Source organism: Symphalangus syndactylus, chromosome 12, assembly GCF_028878055.3.
Source record: "Symphalangus syndactylus isolate Jambi chromosome 12, NHGRI_mSymSyn1-v2.1_pri, whole genome shotgun sequence".
NCBI lineage: Eukaryota > Metazoa > Chordata > Mammalia > Primates > Hylobatidae > Symphalangus > Symphalangus syndactylus.
The window spans coordinates 82,405,244-82,428,434 of record NC_072441.2 but is presented as its reverse complement, the minus strand read 5'-3'; the positions used below and the strand labels follow the sequence as shown (position 1 = coordinate 82,428,434).

Here is a 23,191-nt window from a genome sequence, read left to right as displayed (position 1 = left end):
TTAGTACATTCGCAATATTGTGTGTTCAGCATCTCTATCTAGTTCCAAATATTTTTATCACCACCAAAGAAGATCCCATACCTGTGAAGCAGTCACTCTTCTTTCTTTCCTCCTCGCAGCCCCTGGCAATCACTAATCTGCTTTCTATGTATGGTATTAGCTATCCTGAATGTATTTCATATAAATGGAACCATACAATATGCAACGTTTTGTGTTGGCTTTTTTTTTTTTTTTTTTTTTGAGACAGTCTCGCTCTGTTGCCCAGGCCGGCACACGGTGGCGCAATCTCAGCTCACTGCAACCTCCACCTCCCAGGTTCAGGCAATTCTCCTGCCTGAGCCTCCCGAGTAGCTGGGATTACAGGTGCCTGCCACCACACCTGGCTGTTTTTGTATTTTTAGTAGAGACGGAGTTTCACCATGTTGGCCAGGCTGGTCTTGAACTCCTGACCTCAGGTGATCCTCCCGCCTTGGCCTCCCAAAGTGCTGGGATTACAGAGGTGAGCCACCACACCCGGCCTAAATAATTTTTTAATGATCAATATGTAGTAAGATTTGATTTTAAAGAAATAAACATAATCCAAAGGCAGACTTTTACCTGAGGAACAAATAATTACACACGTGGAGAATGGCAAGCAGTTTTCTCGAGTACATCCCCTAACAGTAATCCTGGAAATTTTTACTCTTTTCTCTCTGGTCAGACAGGACCCCCAAAAGATGCCACTTCCTTTCCTTGTTCCCTAGGGAAGGAGCTGCCTTCGTGAGTTCTCGTGTTCTCAAGTGTTTCCCTAATTCATCCGTCATTGAGGAGGATGGTGAAGGGCTCCTGAAAGCTGGTTCCGTTGCAGGTACTGCTGTATTGGAAGTCACTTCTATAGAACCTTTTGGAGTCAACCAAACAACCATAACTGGGGTCAAGGTGAGTTCATGGACTTACTAAAAAAAACAAATAAATAAGAGTCATACCCTGGCCTTAAGAAGCAGAGTTCCTATTTTAAAAAAACGAGAAATTTTCTTATCATGCCATTAAAGAAAAAAAGAAAAAGAAAACAACTAGAAACTTCTGTATCATGAGAGAACATGAACCAGAAAAAAAAAGAGAAGAAACTTCTGGGAGTCAGAAATGAACCTATAAGAGGCCAGTCTTGACATGGTTATAAGCCATAAAATTAAAATGAACTTTAGAGCCCTTGTTATAAAACAGATCAGCCTGGCCGGGTGCAGTGGCTCACGCCTGTAATCCCAGCACTTTGAGGGGCTGAGGCGGGCGGATCACGAGGTCAGGAGCTCGAGACCATCCTGGCTAACACGGTGAAACCCTGTCTCTACTAAAAATGCAAAAAATTAGCCGGGCGAGGTGGCGGGGGCTTGTAGTCCCAGCTACTCAGGAGGCTGAGGCAGGAGAATGGCGTGAACCCCGGTGTGGGGGAGCTTGCAGTGAGCCAAGATCGCGCCACTGCACTCCAACCGGGGCGACAGAGAGACTCCGTCTCAAAAAAAAAAAAAAAAAAAAAAGACAGATCAGCTTAAATTTATATGATTGTCTTCCTAGCAGCTTTGGCAAAAGGGTTGGTATCGGAGGAGTGTAGAATGATTGCTATCAAAATTGGCTGGGCTCGGTGACTCATGCCTGTAAGCCCAGCACTTTGGGAGGCGGAGTCAGGAGAATCACTTGGGTCCAGGAGTTTGAGACCAGCCTGAGCAACATAATGAGACCCCCATCTCTACAAAAAAATGAAAAAAAAAAAAAAAATAGCCAGACTTGGTGGCACATGCCTGCAGTCCTAGCTGCTTGGGAGGCTGAGGTGGAGGATCACACGAACCTAGGAGTTTGAGGCTGCAGTGTGCTGCGATTGAACTGCTGCACTGCAGCCTAGAAAACAAAGCAACAGTCTGTTTCTTTTTAAAAAATTAAGCTTTGCTACAAGAATTAAAAAATTGAGAAAAGACCTCAGAGATAAGTTAGTCTTAACATGAAAAAAAAATTTTAGACATTAAACATCTACTATGTACTATGTTGGTCTTTGTGTGTATATTATCTCTTTTAACTACCACAAAAGCCCTATGAGGTAGGCATTATTATCCCCATCTAACTGTTAACTGATAAGAAACCTGAGACCCAGAAAAGTTACATGAGGCTATGAAATGATAAAGCTATGATTCAAACCCGGGCTTCACTTACTGTATCGCAGCTCTCTTACAGTGTGAAAACACAATATAGATTGTGTTCCTGATAAGTAATTGATTATTTAACCATAAGTATTGAGCACTCTGCATGAAATGGATGAATTATAGTCCTTTCCTCATAAAGCTCCAGCTTCTCTTCACATTCCCACAGCTTTAAAAATTAAAAACCCGGCTGGGCACAGTGGCTCACGCCAATCCCAGCACTTCGGGAGGCCGAGCCGGGTGGATCACAAGGTCAGGAGTTCAAGACCAACCTGGCCAAGATGGTGAAACCCCTGTCTCTACTAAAAATACAAAAAATTAGCCAGGCGTTGTGGTGGGCACCTGTAATCTCAGCTACTCAGGAGGCTGAGGCAGAGAATTGCTTGAACCCAGGAGGCAGGGGTTGCAGTAAGCTGAGATGGCACCACTGCACTCCAGCCTGGGCGACAGAGAGAAATTCCGTCTCAAAAAAAAAAAAAAAAAAAAAATTAAAAACCCATTTCAAGCCGGGCACAGTGGCTCACGCCTGTAATCCGAACACTTTGGGAGGCCAAGGCGGGCAGATCACTTGAGGTCAGGAGTTTGAGACCAGCCTGGCCAACATGGTGAAACTCTGTCTCTACAAAAAATACAAAAATTAACCAGGCGTGATGGCAGATGCCTGTAATCACAGCTACCTGGGAGGCTGAGGCAGGAGAATTGCTTGAACGCGGGAGGCAGAGGTTGCAGTGAGTCAAAATCATGCCACTGCACTCCAGCCTGGGTGACAGAGTGAGATTCTGTCTCAAAAAAGAAAAGAAAAGAATTTCCTATGCTGCTATGCTGTCATATTTCTTTTCACTCTGACTTAAGTCATCTTACCTCAAAAGCAAACTATTTCCTATGGAAAAGAAACAACACTCTTTACCATTGATTATAAGTCTCAGAATATGGTTGCAGCACTTCTCCAGTGCATCTTTCTCTGTACCAGTAGGTTTTGTCTCCCACAGGTAGCACCGGTGACATACCTGCGAGTGAGCAGCCAATCCAAGCTATACACAGCCCAAGGAAGGACCCTGTCAGCATTTCCCTTGGGCATGTCTCTTACCTTCACTGTTCAGTTTTATAATAGTATCGGAGAGAAATTCCACACACACAATACCCAGCTTTATCTGGCTCTGAACAGGTATGGAAGTCAAAGGAATGGTATTGACACTATGGTAGAAATCTTGCATATTAGGCTAGTATTATATAGCAGCTCCAGTAAATTCCTCTCACATTCTGAATTTGGAATTTGATCTTTCTTTTGTTAAAAAAAATTTTTTTAAGTGAGGCCAGGTGGGTGGCTAACACCTGTAATCCCAGCACTTCGGGAGGCTGAGGAGAGAGGATCACTTGGGCCCAGGAGTTCAAGACCAGCCTGGACAACATGGTGAAACCCCATCTCTACACAAATACAAAAATTAGCTGGGTGTGGTAGCGTGTGCCTGTAGTCCCAGCTACTAGGGAGGCTGAGGTGGGAGGATCACTTGAGCCCAGGAGGCGGAGGTTGCAGTGAGCAGAGATTGCGCCACTGCACCCCAGCCTGGGTGACCAATTAAGACTGTCTTAAAAAAAAAAAAAAAAAAAAAAAAAGACCAGACTTAGACAATGGTATTAGTTGTCACTTAAGAAAAATTTCAGGATATCTTAAATCCGTCAAGTTCTAATTCACTAAAAGATCCATAGGGAGCTAACTGGAGTATTATTATCAAAAGGTTTTACTGGAAAAAAAAGCCTTCCTGGGAACTATACATATGAAGGTAATAGACTGATCTTTGGCCCATACTTACTTACTCTTTATTGTGGAATTCCTTCTGAACTTCTGAGCTGTTGAATATAAAATGTGATAGGGTGTTCCCCAGAACTATTTTTTAACTATTGTCTCTTTTTAAAGATTTCTACCTTTAATGTCTACTTGCAGAGATGACTTGCTGCTTATTGGACCAGGGAATAAGAACTATACTTACATGGCCCAGGCTGTGAACAGAGGGCTGACACTTGTGGGGCTTTGGGACCGGAGACATCCAGGCATGGCAGATTATATTCCTGTTGCTGTAGAGCACGCCATTGAGCCAGACATCAAGCTTACCTTTGTTGGAGATATCATCTGCTTCAGTACTCACCTTGTCAGCCAGCATGGTATGTATACATTCCCTTTCTCAACCTTACAACTGATAGTTGTGGGGATTAAAAAGCAGTTATTTAAAAAAAAAAAAAAAAGCAGTTACTAATCCCTTGGACTGGTGTAGTGGTTTATACCCATAATCTCAGCCCTTTGGGAGGCCAAGCTGGAGAGGTCACTTAAGGCCAGAAGTTCAAGAAAGCAACTAATCCCCTAGAATATTTTTTTCCAAATTATCTGAAATCTGAGGGACTCTCTAAGAAAGAAAATAATTTTGAGTATTTTATTATTTGTAATGTTACTGATAATTTTTAGCTTAGTGCCTGTTTCACTCAATAGCCAGCCAATTAGAAGCCAGACAGTAATATTTATCAAGAGTCTATTTGACACATAGCTCTATTTTATATTATGTAGGTAGTGCAGGGTACTGTGTCTTCTCCTCCATTCCCAGCTTTTGAAGGAGGGTAATTACTATATTGAAGGACAGTAAAGGATAACAGGAAGGAAAGGGCAAGAAGGCTTTAGTTCTAAGAACTAGTTATGTGTATGCTATTTTGTGAGGCACATTTGAAGGCCTAAGTCCTAACATATCATGATTGTAATAAGGTTTTTTCTTTTACCGGATAAACTATACTTTTTTTTTTTTTTTTTTTGAGACAAGAGTCTCACTCTGTCATTCAGAATGGAGTGCAGTGGCACGATCTCAGCTCACTGCAACCTCTGACTCCTGGGTTCAAGCGAGTCTCCTGCCTTAGCTTCCTGAGTAGCTGGGACTACAAGCACACAACACCACACCTGGCTAATTTTTGTATTTTTTATACAAGGGGTTGGCCCCTGGCCAACTATACTCTTGAAAACAAAGCATTTCTGTCCTAAGTACTGAGTTAAAAATAAAATCATAAGCCAGGCGTGGTGGCCCATGCCTGTAATCCCAGCACTTTGGGAGGCTGAGGTGGTGGGATCACGAGGTCAAGAGATTGAGACCATCCTGGCCAACATGGTGAAACCACATCTCTACTAAAAATACAAAAATTAGCTTGGCATGGTGGCATACACCTGTAGTCCCAGCTACTCGGGAGGCTGAGGCAGGAGAATCGCTTGAACCTGGGAGTTGGAGGTTGCAGTGAGCCGAGATCCTGCCACTGCACTCCAGCCTGGCAACAGAGTGAGACTCCATCTCAAAATAAATAAATAAATAAAATAAAATCGTAGAAAACATTTGGGAGGCCGAGACAGGCAGACCACCTGAGGTCAGGAGTTCGAGACCAGCCTGGCCAACATGGTGAAATCCTGTTTCTATTAAAAATACAAAAATTAAGTCCGGGTATAATGGCTCACGCCTGTAACCCCAGCACTTTGGGAGGCCAAAGCAGGCGGATCACAAGGTCAGGAGTTCAAGACCATCCTGGCCAGCATGGTGAAACCCCGTCTCTACTAAAAATACAAAAATTAGCCGGGCATGATGGCACGTGCCTGTAGTCCCAGCTACTTGGGAGGCCGAGGCAGGAGAATTGCTTGAACCCAGGAGGCAGAGGTTACAGTGAGCCAAGATCACACCACTGCACTCCAGCCTGGGTGATGGAGCGAGACTCTGTCTCAAAAATAATAATAATAATAATAGTTAAATTATCCCGGTGTGGTGGCATATGCCTCTGGTCCCAACTATTGGGAGGCTGAGGTGGGAAGATTGCATGAGCCCAGGAGATCAAGGCTGCAGTAAGCTATGAGTGCGTTACTGCACTCCAGCCTGGATAACAGGCTGTGTCTCAAAAAAAAGAAAAGGAAATCAGTCTTTGGTTAGGAAATGAGTGTGAATTCTTTGGGTTTCCAAATATCATATCCCAAAATGGTGTACACTGCCTGGATGTATACATCCAAGTAAAACCTGCTTGTAGTAATGTATGGCTTTGGCTTTGCAGCCTCTTCTGGTAACTATGGATATATATGTTTAGGTAAAGTGATGTAAATATTTGACCTGACTTTAACATTAATACATATTTTGGACCTTGATACAAAGGGGCTCTATACAGCTGAATCCCCCAATGCTATAACAGCTGATTTGCAAACAACCACTACCAACATGCAATCCAGGACCAATGAGCTAAACCTACTTTAAGGTTGACAATGAGTTACAATCCCCGGATTATAAATCCCTTGTCAATGAAGCAGAGTATTTTTTACCGTCTCTTTTTGTTTGTTTGTTTGTTTGTTTGTTTTTTTGAGACAGAGTTTCACTCTTATCACCCAGGCTGGAGTGCAAAGGTGTGATCTTGGCTCACTTCAACCTCCGCCTTCTGGGTTCAAGTGGTTCTATTGCCTCAGCCTCTCAAGTAGCTGGAACTAGAGGCATGCGCCACCATACCTGGCTAATTTTTGTATTTTTAGCAGGATGGGGTTTCACCATGTTGGTCAGGCTGGTCTCAAACTCCTGACCTCAGGTGATCCTCCAGCCTCGGCCTCCAAAAGTGCTGGGATTACAGATGTGAGCTACCGTGCCCGGCCTATTTTTTACTCCTTTTAGCTAGATTTTTGACAGGATTGTCCCATAGTCTTCCAATCTGGAATTTTGGGAGGCTTCATCATATGATGAAGGAAAGAGCCATATGCCAGGATCAGTAGTCCTGCAGGCTAAGTACAAACTCTAACCCAGTTTTTGGCATTCCTCGGCCATCTTTAGACTTAAGCCAAAATAAACAAATCCTTTCTCTTGCCAGTAGTCACTTTTTTGCAGTCTTCTTGCTGTCATCAATTAGTAGCTCAAAGCAAATTTGTCCTTAGCAGCTTCTAAACAAAATTTATTCAGAAAGTTATCCCTGTATGTAAAAAGAGCTTTTCTTTTTCCTAAGGAGAACAGTTACATTCTCCAACTAAGTAGCTCTTATGATTCTTTATTTTGCTGGCATGATATATGAAGAGGAGCCCCACACTGAGAAAACAGTTATCTTCAAAGCTGGCTGTTTCTCCTGGGAAGAGATATCTGCATGCTTGAAAAATTTGCTGATTTGTAGTATGAATAAGTCTAGAGTGATTTATATCAAAGGCTTCAGCCAAGTGCTTTCTCTTGTCTTTTCCTAGGTGAACCTGGGATATGGATGATTTCTGCCGACAATATTCTACAGACAGACATTGTCACTGGAGTAGGAGTGGCCAGGAGTCCGGGGACTGCAATGATTTTTCATGACATCCCAGGAGTAGTGAAAACATTTCGAGAGGTAAACATAACTGTATCACAGTTTAAGAGACTAGGGTGACTATTGCCACATATGAGGATATGCATAGAGAAAATACATCCTAGGAAAGGAAATACACTCATAAAACAGATATAAAGCCAGCCAGCAAACTTTATTGGAACACAAAGCCAAACAGTGCTTAGGATTCTTAACCAGCAGAATGACTACCTGTGTTTTAAGAGATCACTGTGGGTACTGGTTGGCACTAGACAGTAGACGCCAGGGTAGAAGTTGAAAGACCATTTGGGAGTCTACTACGGTAATCCAGGTGACATATGTTGGCAGATCAGGATGGTGACAGAGGAGGTGATAAGAAGTTGATCAGATTCTAGTTATATTTTATAGGCAGAGCCAATAGAGTTTCCTCACAGATTATATCTAGAACATAAGAAAATCCAGAATGATTCAGGTTTTTGGTTGAACAGCTGAAAGGACAGCATTACTGTCAACTGAAATGGGGAATACTGCAGGTGGAACAGTTTTGGAGGGAAAAACAGTCAGCTTTGGATATGTAAAATTGGATATGTCTATTAAATGTCAACTGGATATGTTGAGGTTGCTGGATATAAAAGTCTGGAAGTCACTGGAATAGAGATATTTAAGGCCATTAGATCACCAAAAGAATGAATGTAAAATAGAAAAAAGGCCAGGCACAGTGGCTCACATTTGTAATTCCAGCACTTTGGGAAGCCAAAGTGGGAGGATCACCTGAGGTCAGGAGTTCGAGCCCAGCCTGGCCAACATGGTGAAACCCCATCACTACTAAAAATACAAAAATTAGCTGGGCCTGGTGGCTCACATCTGTAGTCCCAGCTACTCAGGATGCTGAAGCATGAGAATCTCTTCAACCTGGGAGGTGGAGGTTTCAGTGAGCTGACATCAAGCCACTGTACTCCAGCCTGGGCAACGGAGTGAGAGTTGCTCTCAAAAAAAAAAAAAAAAAAAATAGGAAAAAGATCTAAGTATTAAGTTCTGGGAGCACTTCAATCTTAAGAGTTCTGATTGCCTTTTGATTAGTGGCAAATAGAAAAAGAAAGAAACAAAGGGAAAAAGGGAGCTCTGAGAGAAGAACCAATAAGAAACAATAAGAAAGACTTATAAGAAACAACCAGGTGGCCGGGCGCGGTGGCTCACGCTTGTAATCCCAGCACTTTGGGAGGCCGAGGCAGGCAGATCACGAGGTCAGGAGATCGAGACCACGGTGAAACCCCGTCTCTACTAAAAATACAAAAAAATTAGCCGGGCGTGGTGGCGGGCGCCTGTAGTCCCAGCTACTCGGAGAGGCTGAGGCAGGAGAATGGCGTGAACCCGGGAGGCGGAGCTTGCAGTGAGCCAAGATCGTGCCACTGCACTCCAGCCTGGGCGACAGAGCAAGACTCCGTCTCAAAAAAAAAAAAAAAAAAAGAAACAACCAGGCTTGGCGCCGTGGCTCACGCCTCTAATCCCAGCACTTTGGGAGGCCAAGACAGGTGGATCACAAGGTCAGAAGTTCAAGACCCAGCCTGACCAACATGGTGAAACCCCGTCTCTACTAAAAATACAAAAATTAGCTGGGCGTGGTGGCACACACCTGTAATCCCAGCTACTCGGGAGGCTGAGATAGGAGAATCGCTTGAACCCAGGAGGCAGAGGTTGCAGTGAGCTGAGATCACGCCACTGCACTCCAGCCGGGGCAACAGAGTGAGACTCTGTCTCAAAAAAAAAAAGAAAAAAAGAAACAACCAGTGAAATAGGAGGAAAACCTAGAGATATGGGTATCCTGGAAGGCAAGTGAAGCAAGTATTCAAGGAAAGAGGGAGTGATCAACTATCATTACTATTAATGGGTTAAGCTGAAAATTGAGAAATGACTGATTGTTTTTGCAGTATGGAGACTGGTGCTAGTGACTTTGTTGAGTAGCTTCAGCAAAGTGACCTGAGCCCGCCCCCCCACTTTTTTTGTTGTTGTTGTTGGAGACAGAATCTTGCTTTGTTGCCCAGGTTGGAGAACAATGGCTTAATCTTTTTTTTTTTTTTTTTTTTTTTTTTTGAGACGGAGTCTTGCTCTGTCACCCAGGCTGGAGTGCAGTGGCGCAATCTCGGCTCATTGCAAGCTCCGCTTCCCGGGTTCACGCCATTCTCCTGCCTCAGCCTCTCCGAGTAGCTGGGACTACAGGCGCCCGCCACCACGCCCGGCTAATTTTTTGTCTTTTTAGTAGAGACGGGGTTTCACCGTGGTCTCGATCTCCTGACCTCGTGATCCGCCCGCCTCGGCCTCCCAAAGTGCTGGGATTACAAGCGTGAGCCACCGCGCCCAGCCTAATGGCTTAATCTTGGCTCACTGCAACATCTGCCTCCCGAGTTCAAGCAATTCTCGTGCCTCAGCCTCCTGAGTAGCTGGGATTACAGGCACGTGCCACTACCCCTGGCTAATTTTTGTATTTTTAGTAGAGACAGGGTTTCACCATGTTGGCCAGGCTGGTCTCGAACTACTGGCCTCATGTGATCTGCCTGCCTCGGCCTCCCAAATTGCTGGGATTATAGGCATGAGCTGCCACAGCACCCAGGCTTTTTTTTTTTTTTGAGATGGAGTATCGCCCTGTTGCCCAGGCTGAAATGCAGTGGTGTGATCTCAGCTCACTGCAACCTCTGCTTCCTGGGCTCAAGCTATCCTCCCACTGCAGCCTCCCTAGTAGCTGGGACTACAGGTGCATGCCACCATGCCCAGCTAATTTTTTCATTTCGTTTTGTTTTGTTTTATATTTTTGATAGAGATGACGTTTCACCATGTTGCCCAGGCTGGTCTCGAACTCCTGAGCCCAAGTGATAGGCCTGCCTCGGCCTCCCAAAGTGCTGGGATTATAGGTGTGAGCACTGCGCCCAGACAGAGTGACCTGAATGAATGTTTGATTGGAGAATTGGAGAAAAGGACTTGGAGACAGAGAATATAGAAAGCTCTTTTAAGAAGTTGGGGTTAAGAGTTTGTTTTGTGGATTTTTTTTTTTAATGAGAGAAATAGTGGATTGGGAATGAATCAGTGGAAACAGAAAATTTGATGTAAGTCAGAGGATTGCTGGAGGGAGTAGTATTCTTGAGTGGGTGAGATAGGTAAACAAGTAAAGGGATTTTTTTAATGAAATATTTTCTATTCCCTTCTTAAATATATGTAATGTCTCCTTCCTCTTTGCCCAAAGCACTTCTTTGTTCCTCTTTTTTCATTCCTCAAACATGGTAGCATAACTTTTTGTGTATCTACTATGGGCTTGGCACTTCTCATCTTTTTTTTTAAGAGACAGTGTCTCACTGTTGCCCAGGCTGGAATACAATGATGCAATCATGGCTCACTGCAGCCTCAAACTCCTGGGTTCAAGCCATCCTCCTGCCTCAGCCTCCAAAGTAGCAGGACCACAAGTGTGTGCCAGCATACCTGGCTAATTATTTTTATTTTTTTGCAGACACAGGGTCTCGCTATATTGTCCAGGCTGGTCTCAAACTCCTGGATTCAGGTAATCTTTCTGCCTCAGCCTCCCAAAATGCTAGGATTATAGGCATGAGCCACTGCACCTGGCCATCTATTTTTTTATTTATATTTATTTATTTATTTATTTACTTATTTATTTGAGACAGGGTCTTGCTCTGTCACCCAAGCTAGAGTGTAGTGGTGTGATCTCAGATCACTGCAGCCTCCACCTCCTAGGCTCAAGTGATCCTCCCACCTCAGTCTCTCGAGTAGCTGGGACCACAGGTGCACAGCACCACACTCGGCTAATTTTGCGGTGTGTGTGTGTTTGTGTGTGTGAGTGTGTGTGTGTTTGTGTGTGTGTGTGTGTGTTTTGAGACAGAGTCTCACTCTGTCGCCCAAGCTGGAATATAGTGGCTGAATCTCAGCTCACTGCAACCTTTGCCTCCTGGATTCAAGCAATTCTCCTACCTCAGCCTCCCAAGTAGCTGGGATTACAGGCACCTACCACCACACCCAGCTAATTTTTGTATTTTAGTAGTGACAGGGTTTCACCATTTTGGCCAGGCTTGTCTCAAACTCCTGACCTCAAGTGAGCTGCCCACCTCAGCCTCCGAAAGTGCTGAGATTACAGGCATGAGCCACTGTGCCCAGCCAATTTTTTGTATTTTTGGATAGACGGGGTTTCACCCTGTTGCCCAGGCTGATCTCGAACTCCTGGGCTCAAGTGTTCTACCTGCCTCAGCCTCCTGAAGTGCTGGGATTACAGGTATGTGCCACCACATCTAGCCCAGTCTTTTTTTTTTTAACATCCAGTACACCTATCACTTTTAACTGTATCACTTTTAACTCTGCAAAGTAAATATATGGGGCATGGAGGGAGGGAGAGCATCAGGAAGAATAACTAATGGATGCTGGGCTTAATACCTGGGTGATAGGTTGATCTATGCAGCAAACCACCATGGCACACATTAACTTATGTAACAAACCTGCACATCCTGCACATGTACCCTGGAACTTAAAATAAAAGTTGAAGAAAAAAAAGTATTTTCCCAACTTTGTTTTATTTATTTATTTATTTTTATAACAGCATCTCACTCTGTTGCCCAGGCTGGAGTGCAGTGGCACAATCTCTGGTCACTGCAACCTCCACCTTCCAGGTTCAAGCAATTCTCGTGCCTCAGCCTCCCAAGTAGCTAGGACTACAGGTGTGCTACCACACCCAGCTAATTTTTGTATTTTTAGTAGAGACAGGGTTTTGCCATGTTGGCCAGGCTGGTGCCAAACTCCTGGCCTCAAATGATCTGCCTGCCTCAGCCTCCCAAAGTGCTGGGATTACAGATGTGAGTCGCTGCACCCGGCCCCAACTTTATAGATGAGTAAGTTACTCAATATGTGTGCACATGGTATCTGGTGCCTTCTTTTAAGGAGCTCATAGTCTAGTGGTGACATAAACAATTACATACATGGCACAAATAATTACAATAGGCAAATAAAAGTACATGTCGTGTTTGAAGACTAATAAATAAATCAGGGTAACTTCAATACAAAATTAATAAGGGTAGAGAGGGAAAATTTGGATAACATCCAAAAAGGAACTTGTATCATAAGCAGATAAGAGGTTCAAGGACAGAGGTAGCATGAAAAGAGTACTAGAGAAAGAGACCGAGAAGGGATTAGGAATCAGAAAAGCAAAGAGAAACAGTGTCATAGAAGGCAAAGGAGGAAATGGTTGTGGTGTTAGATGCTACAGGGAAGTCAAAAGGTCACTCCTATTCTAATTTGTGTACTTCGTAGAATCCTCATTTAATTATTCACTAATTAGCAGATACTCATTAAAGCCTATTAAGTGTCAGGCATTGTGCTGGCCTCCAGAAATACAAATATGAAAAAGACAAAATTCCTTTCTTTATTAAGCTATTAATGTAACTAACTTGGGTTTTAAGGTTCTTGAATTTAAAAAACCTGTGGTAATACTAAGGAGAATGTAGAGTATATTGCATTTAAATTTAAAATATTAAGGGCTGGGCATGGTGGCTCACACCTGTAATCCCAGCACTTTTTTTTTTTTTTGTGAGACGGAGTCTTGCTCTCTCGCCCAGGCTGGAGTGCAGTGGCGCAATCTTGGCTCACTGCAAGCTCCGCCTCCCGGGTTCACGCCATTCTCCTGCCTCAGCCTCTCCGAGTAGCTGGGACTACAGGCGCCCACCACCACGCCCGGCTAATTTTTTTTTGTATTTTTAGTAGAGACAGGGTTTCACCGTGGTCTCGATCTCCCGACCTCGGGATCCGCCCGCCTCGGCCTCCCAAAGTGCTGGGATTAAGTCCCAGCACTTTTAGAGGCCGAGGTCAGTGGATCACTTGAGATCAGGAGTTCAAGACCAGCCTGGCCAACATGGTGAAATCCTGTCTCTACTAAAGATACAAAAATCAGCCAGGTGTGGTGGCACATGCCTGCAATCCCAGCTACTTGGGAGGCTGAAGCAGGAGAACTGCTGGAATCCGGGAGGCAGAGGCTGCAATGAGCCAAAATTGCGCCAGTGCACTGTAGCCTGGGTGACAGAGCAAGACTCCATCTCAAAACAAACAAACAAACAAAACTTACAATATAAGGCAGAACAGTACAAGTATTCTTGAGAAAAAACAATGTACTTTGAAGTTTCAGAAAAAATTGAGATTATATGCAACTAGAGACAAAGAGAAAATGTCCTAAAGAAAGTTGCAGTTGTTTTATGTTTGTGTGTGTGTGTGTTTTTGTTTTTCTTTGTTTTGTTTTGTTTTTTTGAGATGGAGTCTCACTCTGTCGCCCAGGCTGGAGTGCAATGGCACAATCTTGGCTCACTGCAGACTCCGCCTCCCGAGTTCAAGCAATTCTCCTGCCTCAGCCTCCCTGGTAGCTGGGATTACAGGCACACTCCAACATGCCTGGCTAATTTTTGTATTTTTAGTAGAGGCAGGGTTTTGCCATGCTGGCCAGGCTGGTCTCAAACTCCTGACCTCAAGTGATCCACCCGCCTCAGCCTCCCAGAGTGCTGGGATTATATGCGTGAGCCACCGCACCTGGCCTCAAAGGCATTTTAATAGGGAGTCATACAAAGGGAAGATATGTCTGAAGGAATAATTGGACCCAAGACTTCCTTCTAGAAAAAATGTTATTTTAAGGCCAGGCGCAGTGGCTCACGCCTGTAATCCCAGCACTTTGGGAGGCCGAGGCAGGTGGATCACGAGGTCAGGAGATTGAGACCATCCTGGCTAACACGGTGAAACCCCGTCTCTACTAAATATACAAAAAATTAGCCGGGCGTGGTGGCAGGCGCCTGTATTCCCAGCTACTCGTCAGGCTGAGGCAGGAGAATGGCGTGAACCCAGTGGGCGGAGCTTGCAGTGAGCCGAGATAGTGCCACTGCGCTCCAGCCTGGCTGACAGGGCGAGATTCCATCTCAAAAAAAAAAAAAAAAAAAAGAAAAGAAAAAATGTTATTTTGGGCTGGGCATGGTAGTTTATTTCTGTAATCTCAGCACTTTGGGAGGCCAAGGTGGAAGGATGGCTTGCAGCCAGGAGTTCGAGACCACCTGGGGCAACATAGTGAGACCCCGTCTTTTTTTTTTTTCTTCCAGAGTCTCTCTCAGCCACCGTGCCTGGCCAAGACCCCGTCTTTTGTTGTTGTTGTTGTTGTTTTGATTCAGAGTTTCGCTCTTGTTGCCCAGGCTGGAGTGTAATGGCGCAATCTCGGCTCACTGCAACCTCCGCCTCCCAGGTTCAAGCGATTCTCCTGCCTCAGCCTCCCGAGTAGCTGGGATCACAGGCATGCACCACCAAGCCCGGCTAATTTTGTGTTTTTTTAGTAGAGGCGGGGTTTCTCCATGTTGGTCAGGCCAGTCTGGAACTCTTGACCTCAGGTGATCCACCCACCTCGGCCTCCCAGTGCTGGGATTACAGACGTGAGCCACCGCGCCCGGCCGACCCCGTCTTTCGTTGGTTAGGCATGGTGACACATACGTGTAGTCCCAGCTTCTCTAGAGGCTGAGGCAGGAGGATTGCTTGAGCCTAGGAATTTGAGGCTTCAGTCAGCCATGATCATGCCACTGCACTCCAGCCTGGGTGACAGAGCAAGACCCTGACTCAAAAAAAAAAAGATATTTTGTCTTCAAAGGCAAACAGATTTTGTTGTTCTCAAATATATGGTCATGAGATGGAATTTGTACTTGTGTGAAACAGATACTTTTGGTTAAATAAGTTATGAGGGGTGGATCCGGAAGGAATCAGATTCTCTAGGAACTTAGGTGCAGATTTTCCTTTGATTTGCTGACAGGTGGTGGTCAATGCATCATCAAGATTAATGCTCAGTTATGACCTCAAGACTTATCTCACCAATACCCTCAATTCAACTGTATTCAAGCTCTTCATCACCACTGGCAGAAATGGTGTCAATCTTAAAGGTCAGGAATCTCTTCATGGTTTCAGTGATTGTTCCTACCTGTCTCGTTTTCCCTCAATTCATTTATCCCTTCGCATTAGTAATCCAGATTTTCTTTTTATTTCAAAACTGACTCCATCTTGACAAATAAATCATAGAGCTCTATGAGACCTTAGAAATTATGACTAGACTAAGGTTTTAAAATAGGCTCATCCTAGTCACTATTGTCTTTCTAGTTTTAAAAATACAAATTTTAGGCCGGGCGAGGTGGCTCACACCTGTAATCCCAGCACTTTGGGAGGCCGAGGCAGGCACATCACCTGAGGTCGGGAGTTCAAGACCAGCCTGACCAGGAGTTCAAGAGCAGCCTGACCAACATGGTGAACCCCATCTCTACTAAAAATACAAAAACTAGCTGGGTGTGGTGGCGTGTGCCTGTAATCCCATCTACTTGGAGGCTGAGGCAAGATAATTGCTTGAACCTGGGAAGCGGAGGTTACAGTGAGCCGAGATCGCACCACTGGACTCCAGCCTGGGTGACGGAGTGAGACTCCATCTCAAAAAAAAAAATAATAATAATGATTTTAGGACTCTGGAGTGGTGGCTCATGCCTGTAATCCCAATTATTTAGGAGGCTGTGGTGGGAGGATCGCTTGAGGCCAGGAGTTTGAGACCAGCCTGGGCAACAAAGCAAGACCCCATCTCTCAAAAAAAATAAAAATAAAAAATAGAGATGGCTGGGCGTGGTGGCTCACACCTGTAATCCCAGTACTTTGGGAAGCCGAGGCGGGTGGATCATGAGGTCAGGAGTTCGAGACCCGCCTGGCTAAGATGGTGAAACCCTGTCTCCACTAAAAATACAAAAATTAGCCCGGTGCAGTGGCAGATGCCTGTAATCCCAGCTACTCGGGAGGCTGAGGCAGGAGAATTGCTTGAACCCGGGAGACAGAGGTTGCAGTCAGCTGAGATCGTGCCACTGCACTCTGGGCGACAGAGCAAGACTCCATCTCAAGAAAAAAAAAAAAAAGAGAGAATTTGAATTCTGTTTGCCTTCAAGCATTTAACATATTTTTTCAAATTAGCTATTTAATTTTATTATAAATACAAAGATAGATAAATAAGTAAATAATATTTTATCTTTAAAATTTCCCAAGTTCTTTTATAGACAAAAAATACTAAATGTTTCTTCATAACATATTCACCCACTGTTGTCCAAATTATGATTTTATAAACAGACTGTCTTTTTTATTTTTGAGATGGAGCCTTGTTCTGTTGCCCAGGCTGGAGTGCAGTGGCGTGATCTCGGCTCACCGCAACATCCGCCTTCTGGGTTCAAGCAATTCTCCTGCCTCAGCCCCTCGAGTAGCGCAGACTACAGGCATGCGCCACCATGCCTAGCTAACTTTTGTATTATTGGTAGAGGCAGGGTTTCACCATGTTGGCCAGGCTGGTCTCAAACTCCTGACCTCAGGTGATCCGCCCGCCTCGACCTCCCAAAGTGCTGGGATTACAAGTGTAAGCCACTGTGCCTGGCCAACAGACTGATGTTTTATTCCCCAGAATCTTTCTAAAATCACTACTTATTTTATTGAGAAACCTCATGCAAGGGCCGGGCGCGGTGGCTCACGCTTGTAATCCCAGCACTTTGGGAGGCCGAGGCGGGCGGATCACGAGGTCAGGAGATCGAGACCACGGTGAAACCCCGTCTCTACTAAAAATACAAAAAATTAGCCGGGCATGGTGGCGGGCGCCTGTAGTCCCAGCTACTTGGAGAGGCTGAGGCAGGAGAATGGCGTGAACCTGGGAGGCGGAGCTTGCAGTGAGCCGAGATCGCGCCACTGCACTCCAGCCTGGGCGACAGAGCGAGACTCCGTCTCAAAAAAAAAAACAAAAACACCTCATGCATCAGTCCCTTTGATTTTGCTAATGATTTTTCAAAAAGAATGCCACTCATTGCAGCTGACCCAATGATAACAACAGTCCACTTCTTGCTGTCTATATGATTCCTCTTAAGGCACCACTTGTGATGAAGTTCTAGGGACTCAGGGCTTGAATTATATTGTAATTGTATTACAATATTGTATATGAAAAACAAATTCTCCTAGACCTAAAAGCTACCTCCCAACTGTACTGCTTTATTTTTACTTATTTATTTATTTATTTATTTATTTGAGATGGAGTTTCACTCTTGTTGCCAAGGCTAGAGTGCAGTGGCACAATCTCGGCTCACTGCAACTTCTGCCTCCTGAATTCAAGCAATTCTCCTTCCTCAGCCTCCCGAGTAGCTGGGATTACAGGCATGCGCCACCACCCCCAGCTAATTTTGTATTTTTAGTAGAGACAGGGTTTCTCCATGTTGGTCAGGCTGGTCTCGAACTCCCGACCTCAGGTGATCTGCCTGCCTCAGCCTCCCAAAGTGCTGGGATTACAAGTGTGAGCCACCGCGCCTGGCCTATTTTTAATAGATTTCTAACTTCCCTGTAATCTGTCTTACTCCCACTAACGCCAGGCGTGGTGGGAGGCACCTGTCATCCCAACTACTGGGGAGACTGAGCCAGGGAGAATTGCCTGAACCGGGAGATGGAAGTTGCAATGAGCCAAAATCACACCACTGCACTCCAGACTGGGCAACAGAGCAAGACTTCATCTCAAAGATTTTTCAAAAAGTCTTTGAAAAAAGATACCACCTATGTATGATATTGATAATGGACGCCCCACTGTAGTCATTCACAAATTAGAATGCGAGGGTCTCACACTATTCTTTCACCTTGTTGAAGCAGAAGTGGGCAAACCAGCCATAATTGACCCTCTTTCTTGCTTATGTTTTTTTATGCTCCAAAACTGCCTCCATATAATGGTCTCTCTTTTTACAAATTCTTGTTAGTGACAAAGCTATTTACCTCTTTTCTGCTTTTCAGGATTCTGTACCCCAAACCAGGCCTTGGCCATTACAAAAGTACTTCTTCCAGCGACCCTCATGCTGTGCCATGTACAGTTCAGTAATACTTTGCTAGACATTCCAGCAAGTAAAATCTTTCATGTCCATTCAGATTTCAGTATGGAGAAAGGTAGGTTACACCAGTTGAATCTGGTTTCCCCATTCTGTTTATCTATTTGTATGATTGTCCCATTCTTATTGGATTGCATTTATATCTGTAGTTTCATCTGATATATAACTATGGAATCTTTCTCAGGCAACATTTTTGTTCAACCCATTCAACTCTTTTTTTTTTTTTTTGAGACAGGGTCTTGCTGTGTTGCCTAAGGCTGGAGTGAAATGGTGTGATCATAGCTCATTGTAACCTTAAACTCCTAGACTCAAGCAATCCCCCTGCCTTAGCTTCCTGAGTAGCTAGGACTACAGGCACATGCCATCATGACTTTTTTTTTTTTTTTTTTTTTAAGAGCGACATGATCTTCCTATATTGCCCAGGCTGGTCTCAAACTCCTGGCCTCAAGCAATCCTCCTGCCTCAGCCTCCCAAAGTGCTGGAATTACAGGTGTTAAGCCACTGCCCCCAGCCCTATTCAAAAGTTTTAACACATGCCTCCTAGAATACCCTGTGCTTTTCTATTATAATTTACTATTTTCTTGTTAGTCCCCATTAACTCTGTGAGGCTCTGCATTGTGTCTCATTTATCTTTCATTCTCAGCATGTAGCACAGTGTTTGGATGTTTTGTTGAATTGAAAGATATTCCAAATAAAAGAATAGGACTAACAAGTGGAAAGTGGAAATAGGCATGATGTTAGGATGACTTTATGTAAATCAGCTTATCTAAAAATGAAAGGATTCATATCAAATATAAGGTATAGGGCCGGGCGCAGTGGCTCACACCTGTAATCCTAGTACTTTGGGAGGCCGAGGCAGGCGGATCACCTGAGGTCAGGGCTTCGGAGACCAGCCTGGCCAACATGACGAAACCCCATCTCTACTAAAAATACAAAAATTAGCCAGGCGTGGTGGGAGGCACCTGTAATCCCAACTATTGGGAAGACTGAGGCAGGGAGAATTGCCTGAACCGGGAGATGGACGTTGCAATGAGCCAAAATCACACCGATGCACTCCAGACTGGGCGACAGAGCAAGACTTCATCTCAAAAAAAAAAAAAAAAAAAATGTAAGGTATAAATAAGGTAGTGCTTCATCATGAGAGAACCTCTAATGCTAGATCAGGCAGTCTGAATGGTTTGGGTCATGAGCAACCACTGAAGGAAGGTTCATTCAGCAAACTGTTTATAATACCTGAGAGCAGGAGAAGATGTGGAGTTACAAAGAAAAGTAATTTTTGGTTTGTTTGTTTTTTTGTTTTGTTTTGTTTTTGAGACGGAGCCTCACTCTGTCTCCCAGAGTGGAGTGCAGTGGCACGATCTCAGCTCACTACACCTCTGCCTCCCGGTTACAAGCTATTCTCCTGCCTCAGCCTCCTGAGTAGCTGGGATTACAGGCGCGTGTCACCACGCCCAGATAACTTTTGTATTTTTAGTAGAGATGGGGTTTCACAATGTTGGTCAGGCTGGTCTCGAACTCCTGACCTCGTGATCCGCCCGCCTCAGCATCCCAAAGTTGTTGGGATTACAGGCGTGAGCCACCGTGCCCAGCCATTTTTGTTTCTTTATTTATTTTGTTTGTTTGTGTAGGGACAGGGTCTCCCTATGTTGCTCAGGCTGGTCTCAAACTCTTAGCCTCAAGTGATCCACCTCGGCCTTCCAAAGTGCTGGGATTATAGGCATGAACCACCATGTCCAGCCTAAAGCTTTTAACTTTTAGTGTTACCCTACCAGGTGATGAGTTACAGGGTAGACACATATATGTTTGTGACTTCAATTTATTGATGAAAAAATAAATCAGGCCGGGTGCAGTGGCTCACACTCATTATCCCAGCACTTTGGGAGGTCGTGGCGGACAAATCACTTGAGGTCAGTAGTTTGAGACCAGCCTAGCCAACACGGTGAAACCCCATCTCTGCTAAAAATACAAAAATTAGCCAGGCATGGTGGCAGTCGCCTGTAGTCCCAGCTACTTGGGAGGCTGAGGCAGGAGAATCACTTGAATCCAGGAGGCAGAGGTTACAGTGAGCCAAGATCGTGCCACTGCACTCCAGCCTAGGCAACAGAGCAAGACTCCGTCTCAAAAATAAATAAATAAGGCTGGGCGCGGTGGCTCACGCCTGTGGTCCCAGCACTTTGGGAGGCCGAGGCAGGCAGATCACGAGGTCAGGAGACAGAGAGAGACCATCCTGGCTAATACGGTGAAACTCCGTCTCCACTAAAAAAATACAAAAAATTAGCCGGGCGTGTTGGCAGGCGCCTGTAGTCCCAGCTACTCAGGAGGCAGAGGCAGGAGAATGGCGTGAACCCGGGAGGTGGAGCTTGCAGTGAGCCGAGATCGCGCCACTGCACTCTAGCCTGGGCAACAGAGTGAGACTCTGTTTCAAGAAATAAATAAATAAATAAATAAATAAATTGAAAAAATATATAGGCTGGGCACGATGACTCACGCCTGTAATCCCAGCGCTTTGGGAGGCTGAGGCGGGTGGATCACCTGAGGTCAGGAGTTCACGACCAGCCTCACCAACATGGAGAAACCTGGCCTCTACTAAAAATACAAAATTAGCCAAGCGTGGTGGCACATGCCTGTAATCCCAGCTACTAGGGAGGCTGAGGCAGGAGAATCATTTGAACCCAGGAAGTGGAGGTTGCGGTGAGCCAAGATGGCACCATTGCACTCCAACCTGGGCAACAGGAGCGAAAATCTGTCTCAAAAATATATGTGTAGGCCTGGCGCAGTCTCTAACACCTGTAATCCAGCATTTTGGGAGGCCGAGGCGGGCAGATCACTTGAGGTCAGGAGTTTGAGACCAGCCTGGCTAACATGGTGAAACCCCGTCTCTACTAAAAATACAAAAATTAGCCAGGCATAGTGGCAGGCGCCTGTAATCCCAGCTATTTGGGAGGCTGAGGCAGGAGAATCACTTGAAATAGAAGAAGGAGGTTATAGTGAGCTAAGATCACGCCACTGCACTCCAGCCTGGGCCAAAGAGTGAAACTCCATCTCAAAAAAAAAAAAAAAAAAAAAATATATATATATATATATATATATATATATACACACACACATATGTATATATGTGTATACATTTATATGTATACATATACATTTACATATATATGTATACACACACACGTGTATATGTGTATATATATGTATATGTGTATATATATGTATGTGTATGTATGTGTATATATATATATGGCATGGTAAGAAAGCAGAAAGAGGCCAGGCACGGTGGCTCACGCCTGTAATCCCAGCAGTTTGGGAGGCCGAGGCAGGCAGATCAGCCGAGGTTAGGAGTTTGAGACCAGCCTGGCCAACATGGTGAAACCCCATCTCTACTAAAAAATACAAAAATTAGCCGGGCGTGGTGGCACATGCCTGTAGTCCCAGCTACTCGGGAGGCTGAGGCAGGAGAATTGCTTGAACCCAGGAGGCGGAGGTTGCAGTGAGCCGAGATCGCGCCACTTCACTCCAGCCTGGGCGATAAGAGTGAGACTCCATCACAGAAAAATAAATAAATAAATAAAAATAAAGCAGAAAGAAAGGAGGAGTATCTACATGAAACCTAGAGGCAAAAATAAGTAACATTTTACAGAGGGAATGACCTTTAGAAGTACTACTAAGAGTGAACTAGATGTGAAGAGAACAGGACATTCCAGGCAATATAGGGCCCTAGAGAAGTTTGTTTTAGTTTTGGTTTAGTTTGTTTTTTTTTCCAAAAATAAGATAAAATCACTTGGGCCCAGGAGGTTGAGGCTGCAGTGAGCCATGATAATGCCACTACACCCTAGCCTTGGTGACAGAGCAAGACGCTGTCTAAATAAATAAATAAATAAAATAAAAATGAAGGCAGTTTTTGGCCAGGTGGGGTGGTTCACACCTGTAATCCCAACACTTTGGGAGTCTGAGGCAGGCGGATCACCTGAGGTTGGGAGTTCAAGACCAGCATGACCAACATGGAGAAACCCCGTCTTTACTAAAAATACAAAATTAGGGCAGAGCGCAGTGGCTCATGCCTGTAATCCCAACACTTTGGGAGACTGAGGTGGGCAGATTACCTGAGGTCGGGAGTTCAAGACCAGCCTTACCAATGTGGAGAAACCTGTCTCTACTAAAATTACAAAATTAGCCAGGTGTGGTGGCGCATGCCTGTAATCCCAGCCACTCAGGAGGCTCAGGCAGGAGAATCGCTTGAACCCTGGAGGCAGAGATTGCAGTGAGCCGAGATCACGCCATTGCACTCCAGCCTGGGCAATAAGAGCAAAACTCTGTCTCAAAAAAAAAAAAAGAAAAAAATACAAAAATACAAAATTAGCCAGACGTGATGGTGCATGCATGTAATCCCAGCTACTCGGGAGGCTGAGGCAGGAGAATCACTTGAACCCGGGAGTCAGAGGTTGCGGTGAGCTGAAATCACACCATTGCACTCCAGCTTAGGCAACGGGAGCAAAACTCTGTCTCAAAAAACAAACAAACAAACAAACACTGGGCGCGGTGGCTCATGCCTGTAATCCAAGCACTTTGAGAGGCCAAGGTGGTGGATCACCTGAGGTCAGGAGTTCAAGACCAGCCTGGCCAACGTGGTGAAACCCTGACTCTACGAAAAATACAAAAATTAGCCAGGCCTGGTGGCTCATGCCTGTAGTCCCAGCTACTCGGGAGGCTGAGGCAGGAGAATTGCTTGACCCTGGGAGGTGGAGGTTGCAGTGAGCTGAGATCGCACCACTGCACTCCATCTTG

The 23,191-nt window shown here is 44.9% G+C and overlaps 1 protein-coding gene across 5 annotated transcripts in view; it reads left to right on the top strand.

Moving 5' to 3' along the window:
* Nucleotides 1-23,191, top strand: part of NUP210L (nucleoporin 210 like) — a 156,118-nt gene that overhangs the window by 119,795 nt on the left and 13,132 nt on the right. For 3 of the 5 annotated variants that reach the window (XM_063626388.1, XM_063626385.1, XM_063626384.1), the window contains exons 30-36: nucleotides 744-918; nucleotides 3,158-3,333; nucleotides 4,111-4,328; nucleotides 7,387-7,523; nucleotides 10,975-11,025; nucleotides 15,292-15,418; nucleotides 18,315-18,464. In XM_063626388.1, the coding sequence (XP_063482458.1) occupies nucleotides 744-918; nucleotides 3,158-3,333; nucleotides 4,111-4,328; nucleotides 7,387-7,523; nucleotides 10,975-11,025; nucleotides 15,292-15,418; nucleotides 18,315-18,464 (1,034 nt within the window). The remainder of the gene's footprint in view (nucleotides 1-743; nucleotides 919-3,157; nucleotides 3,334-4,110; nucleotides 4,329-7,386; nucleotides 7,524-10,974; nucleotides 11,026-15,291; nucleotides 15,419-18,314; nucleotides 18,465-23,191) is intronic. The other 2 variants (XM_063626389.1, XM_063626387.1) reach the window with 1 other exon arrangement.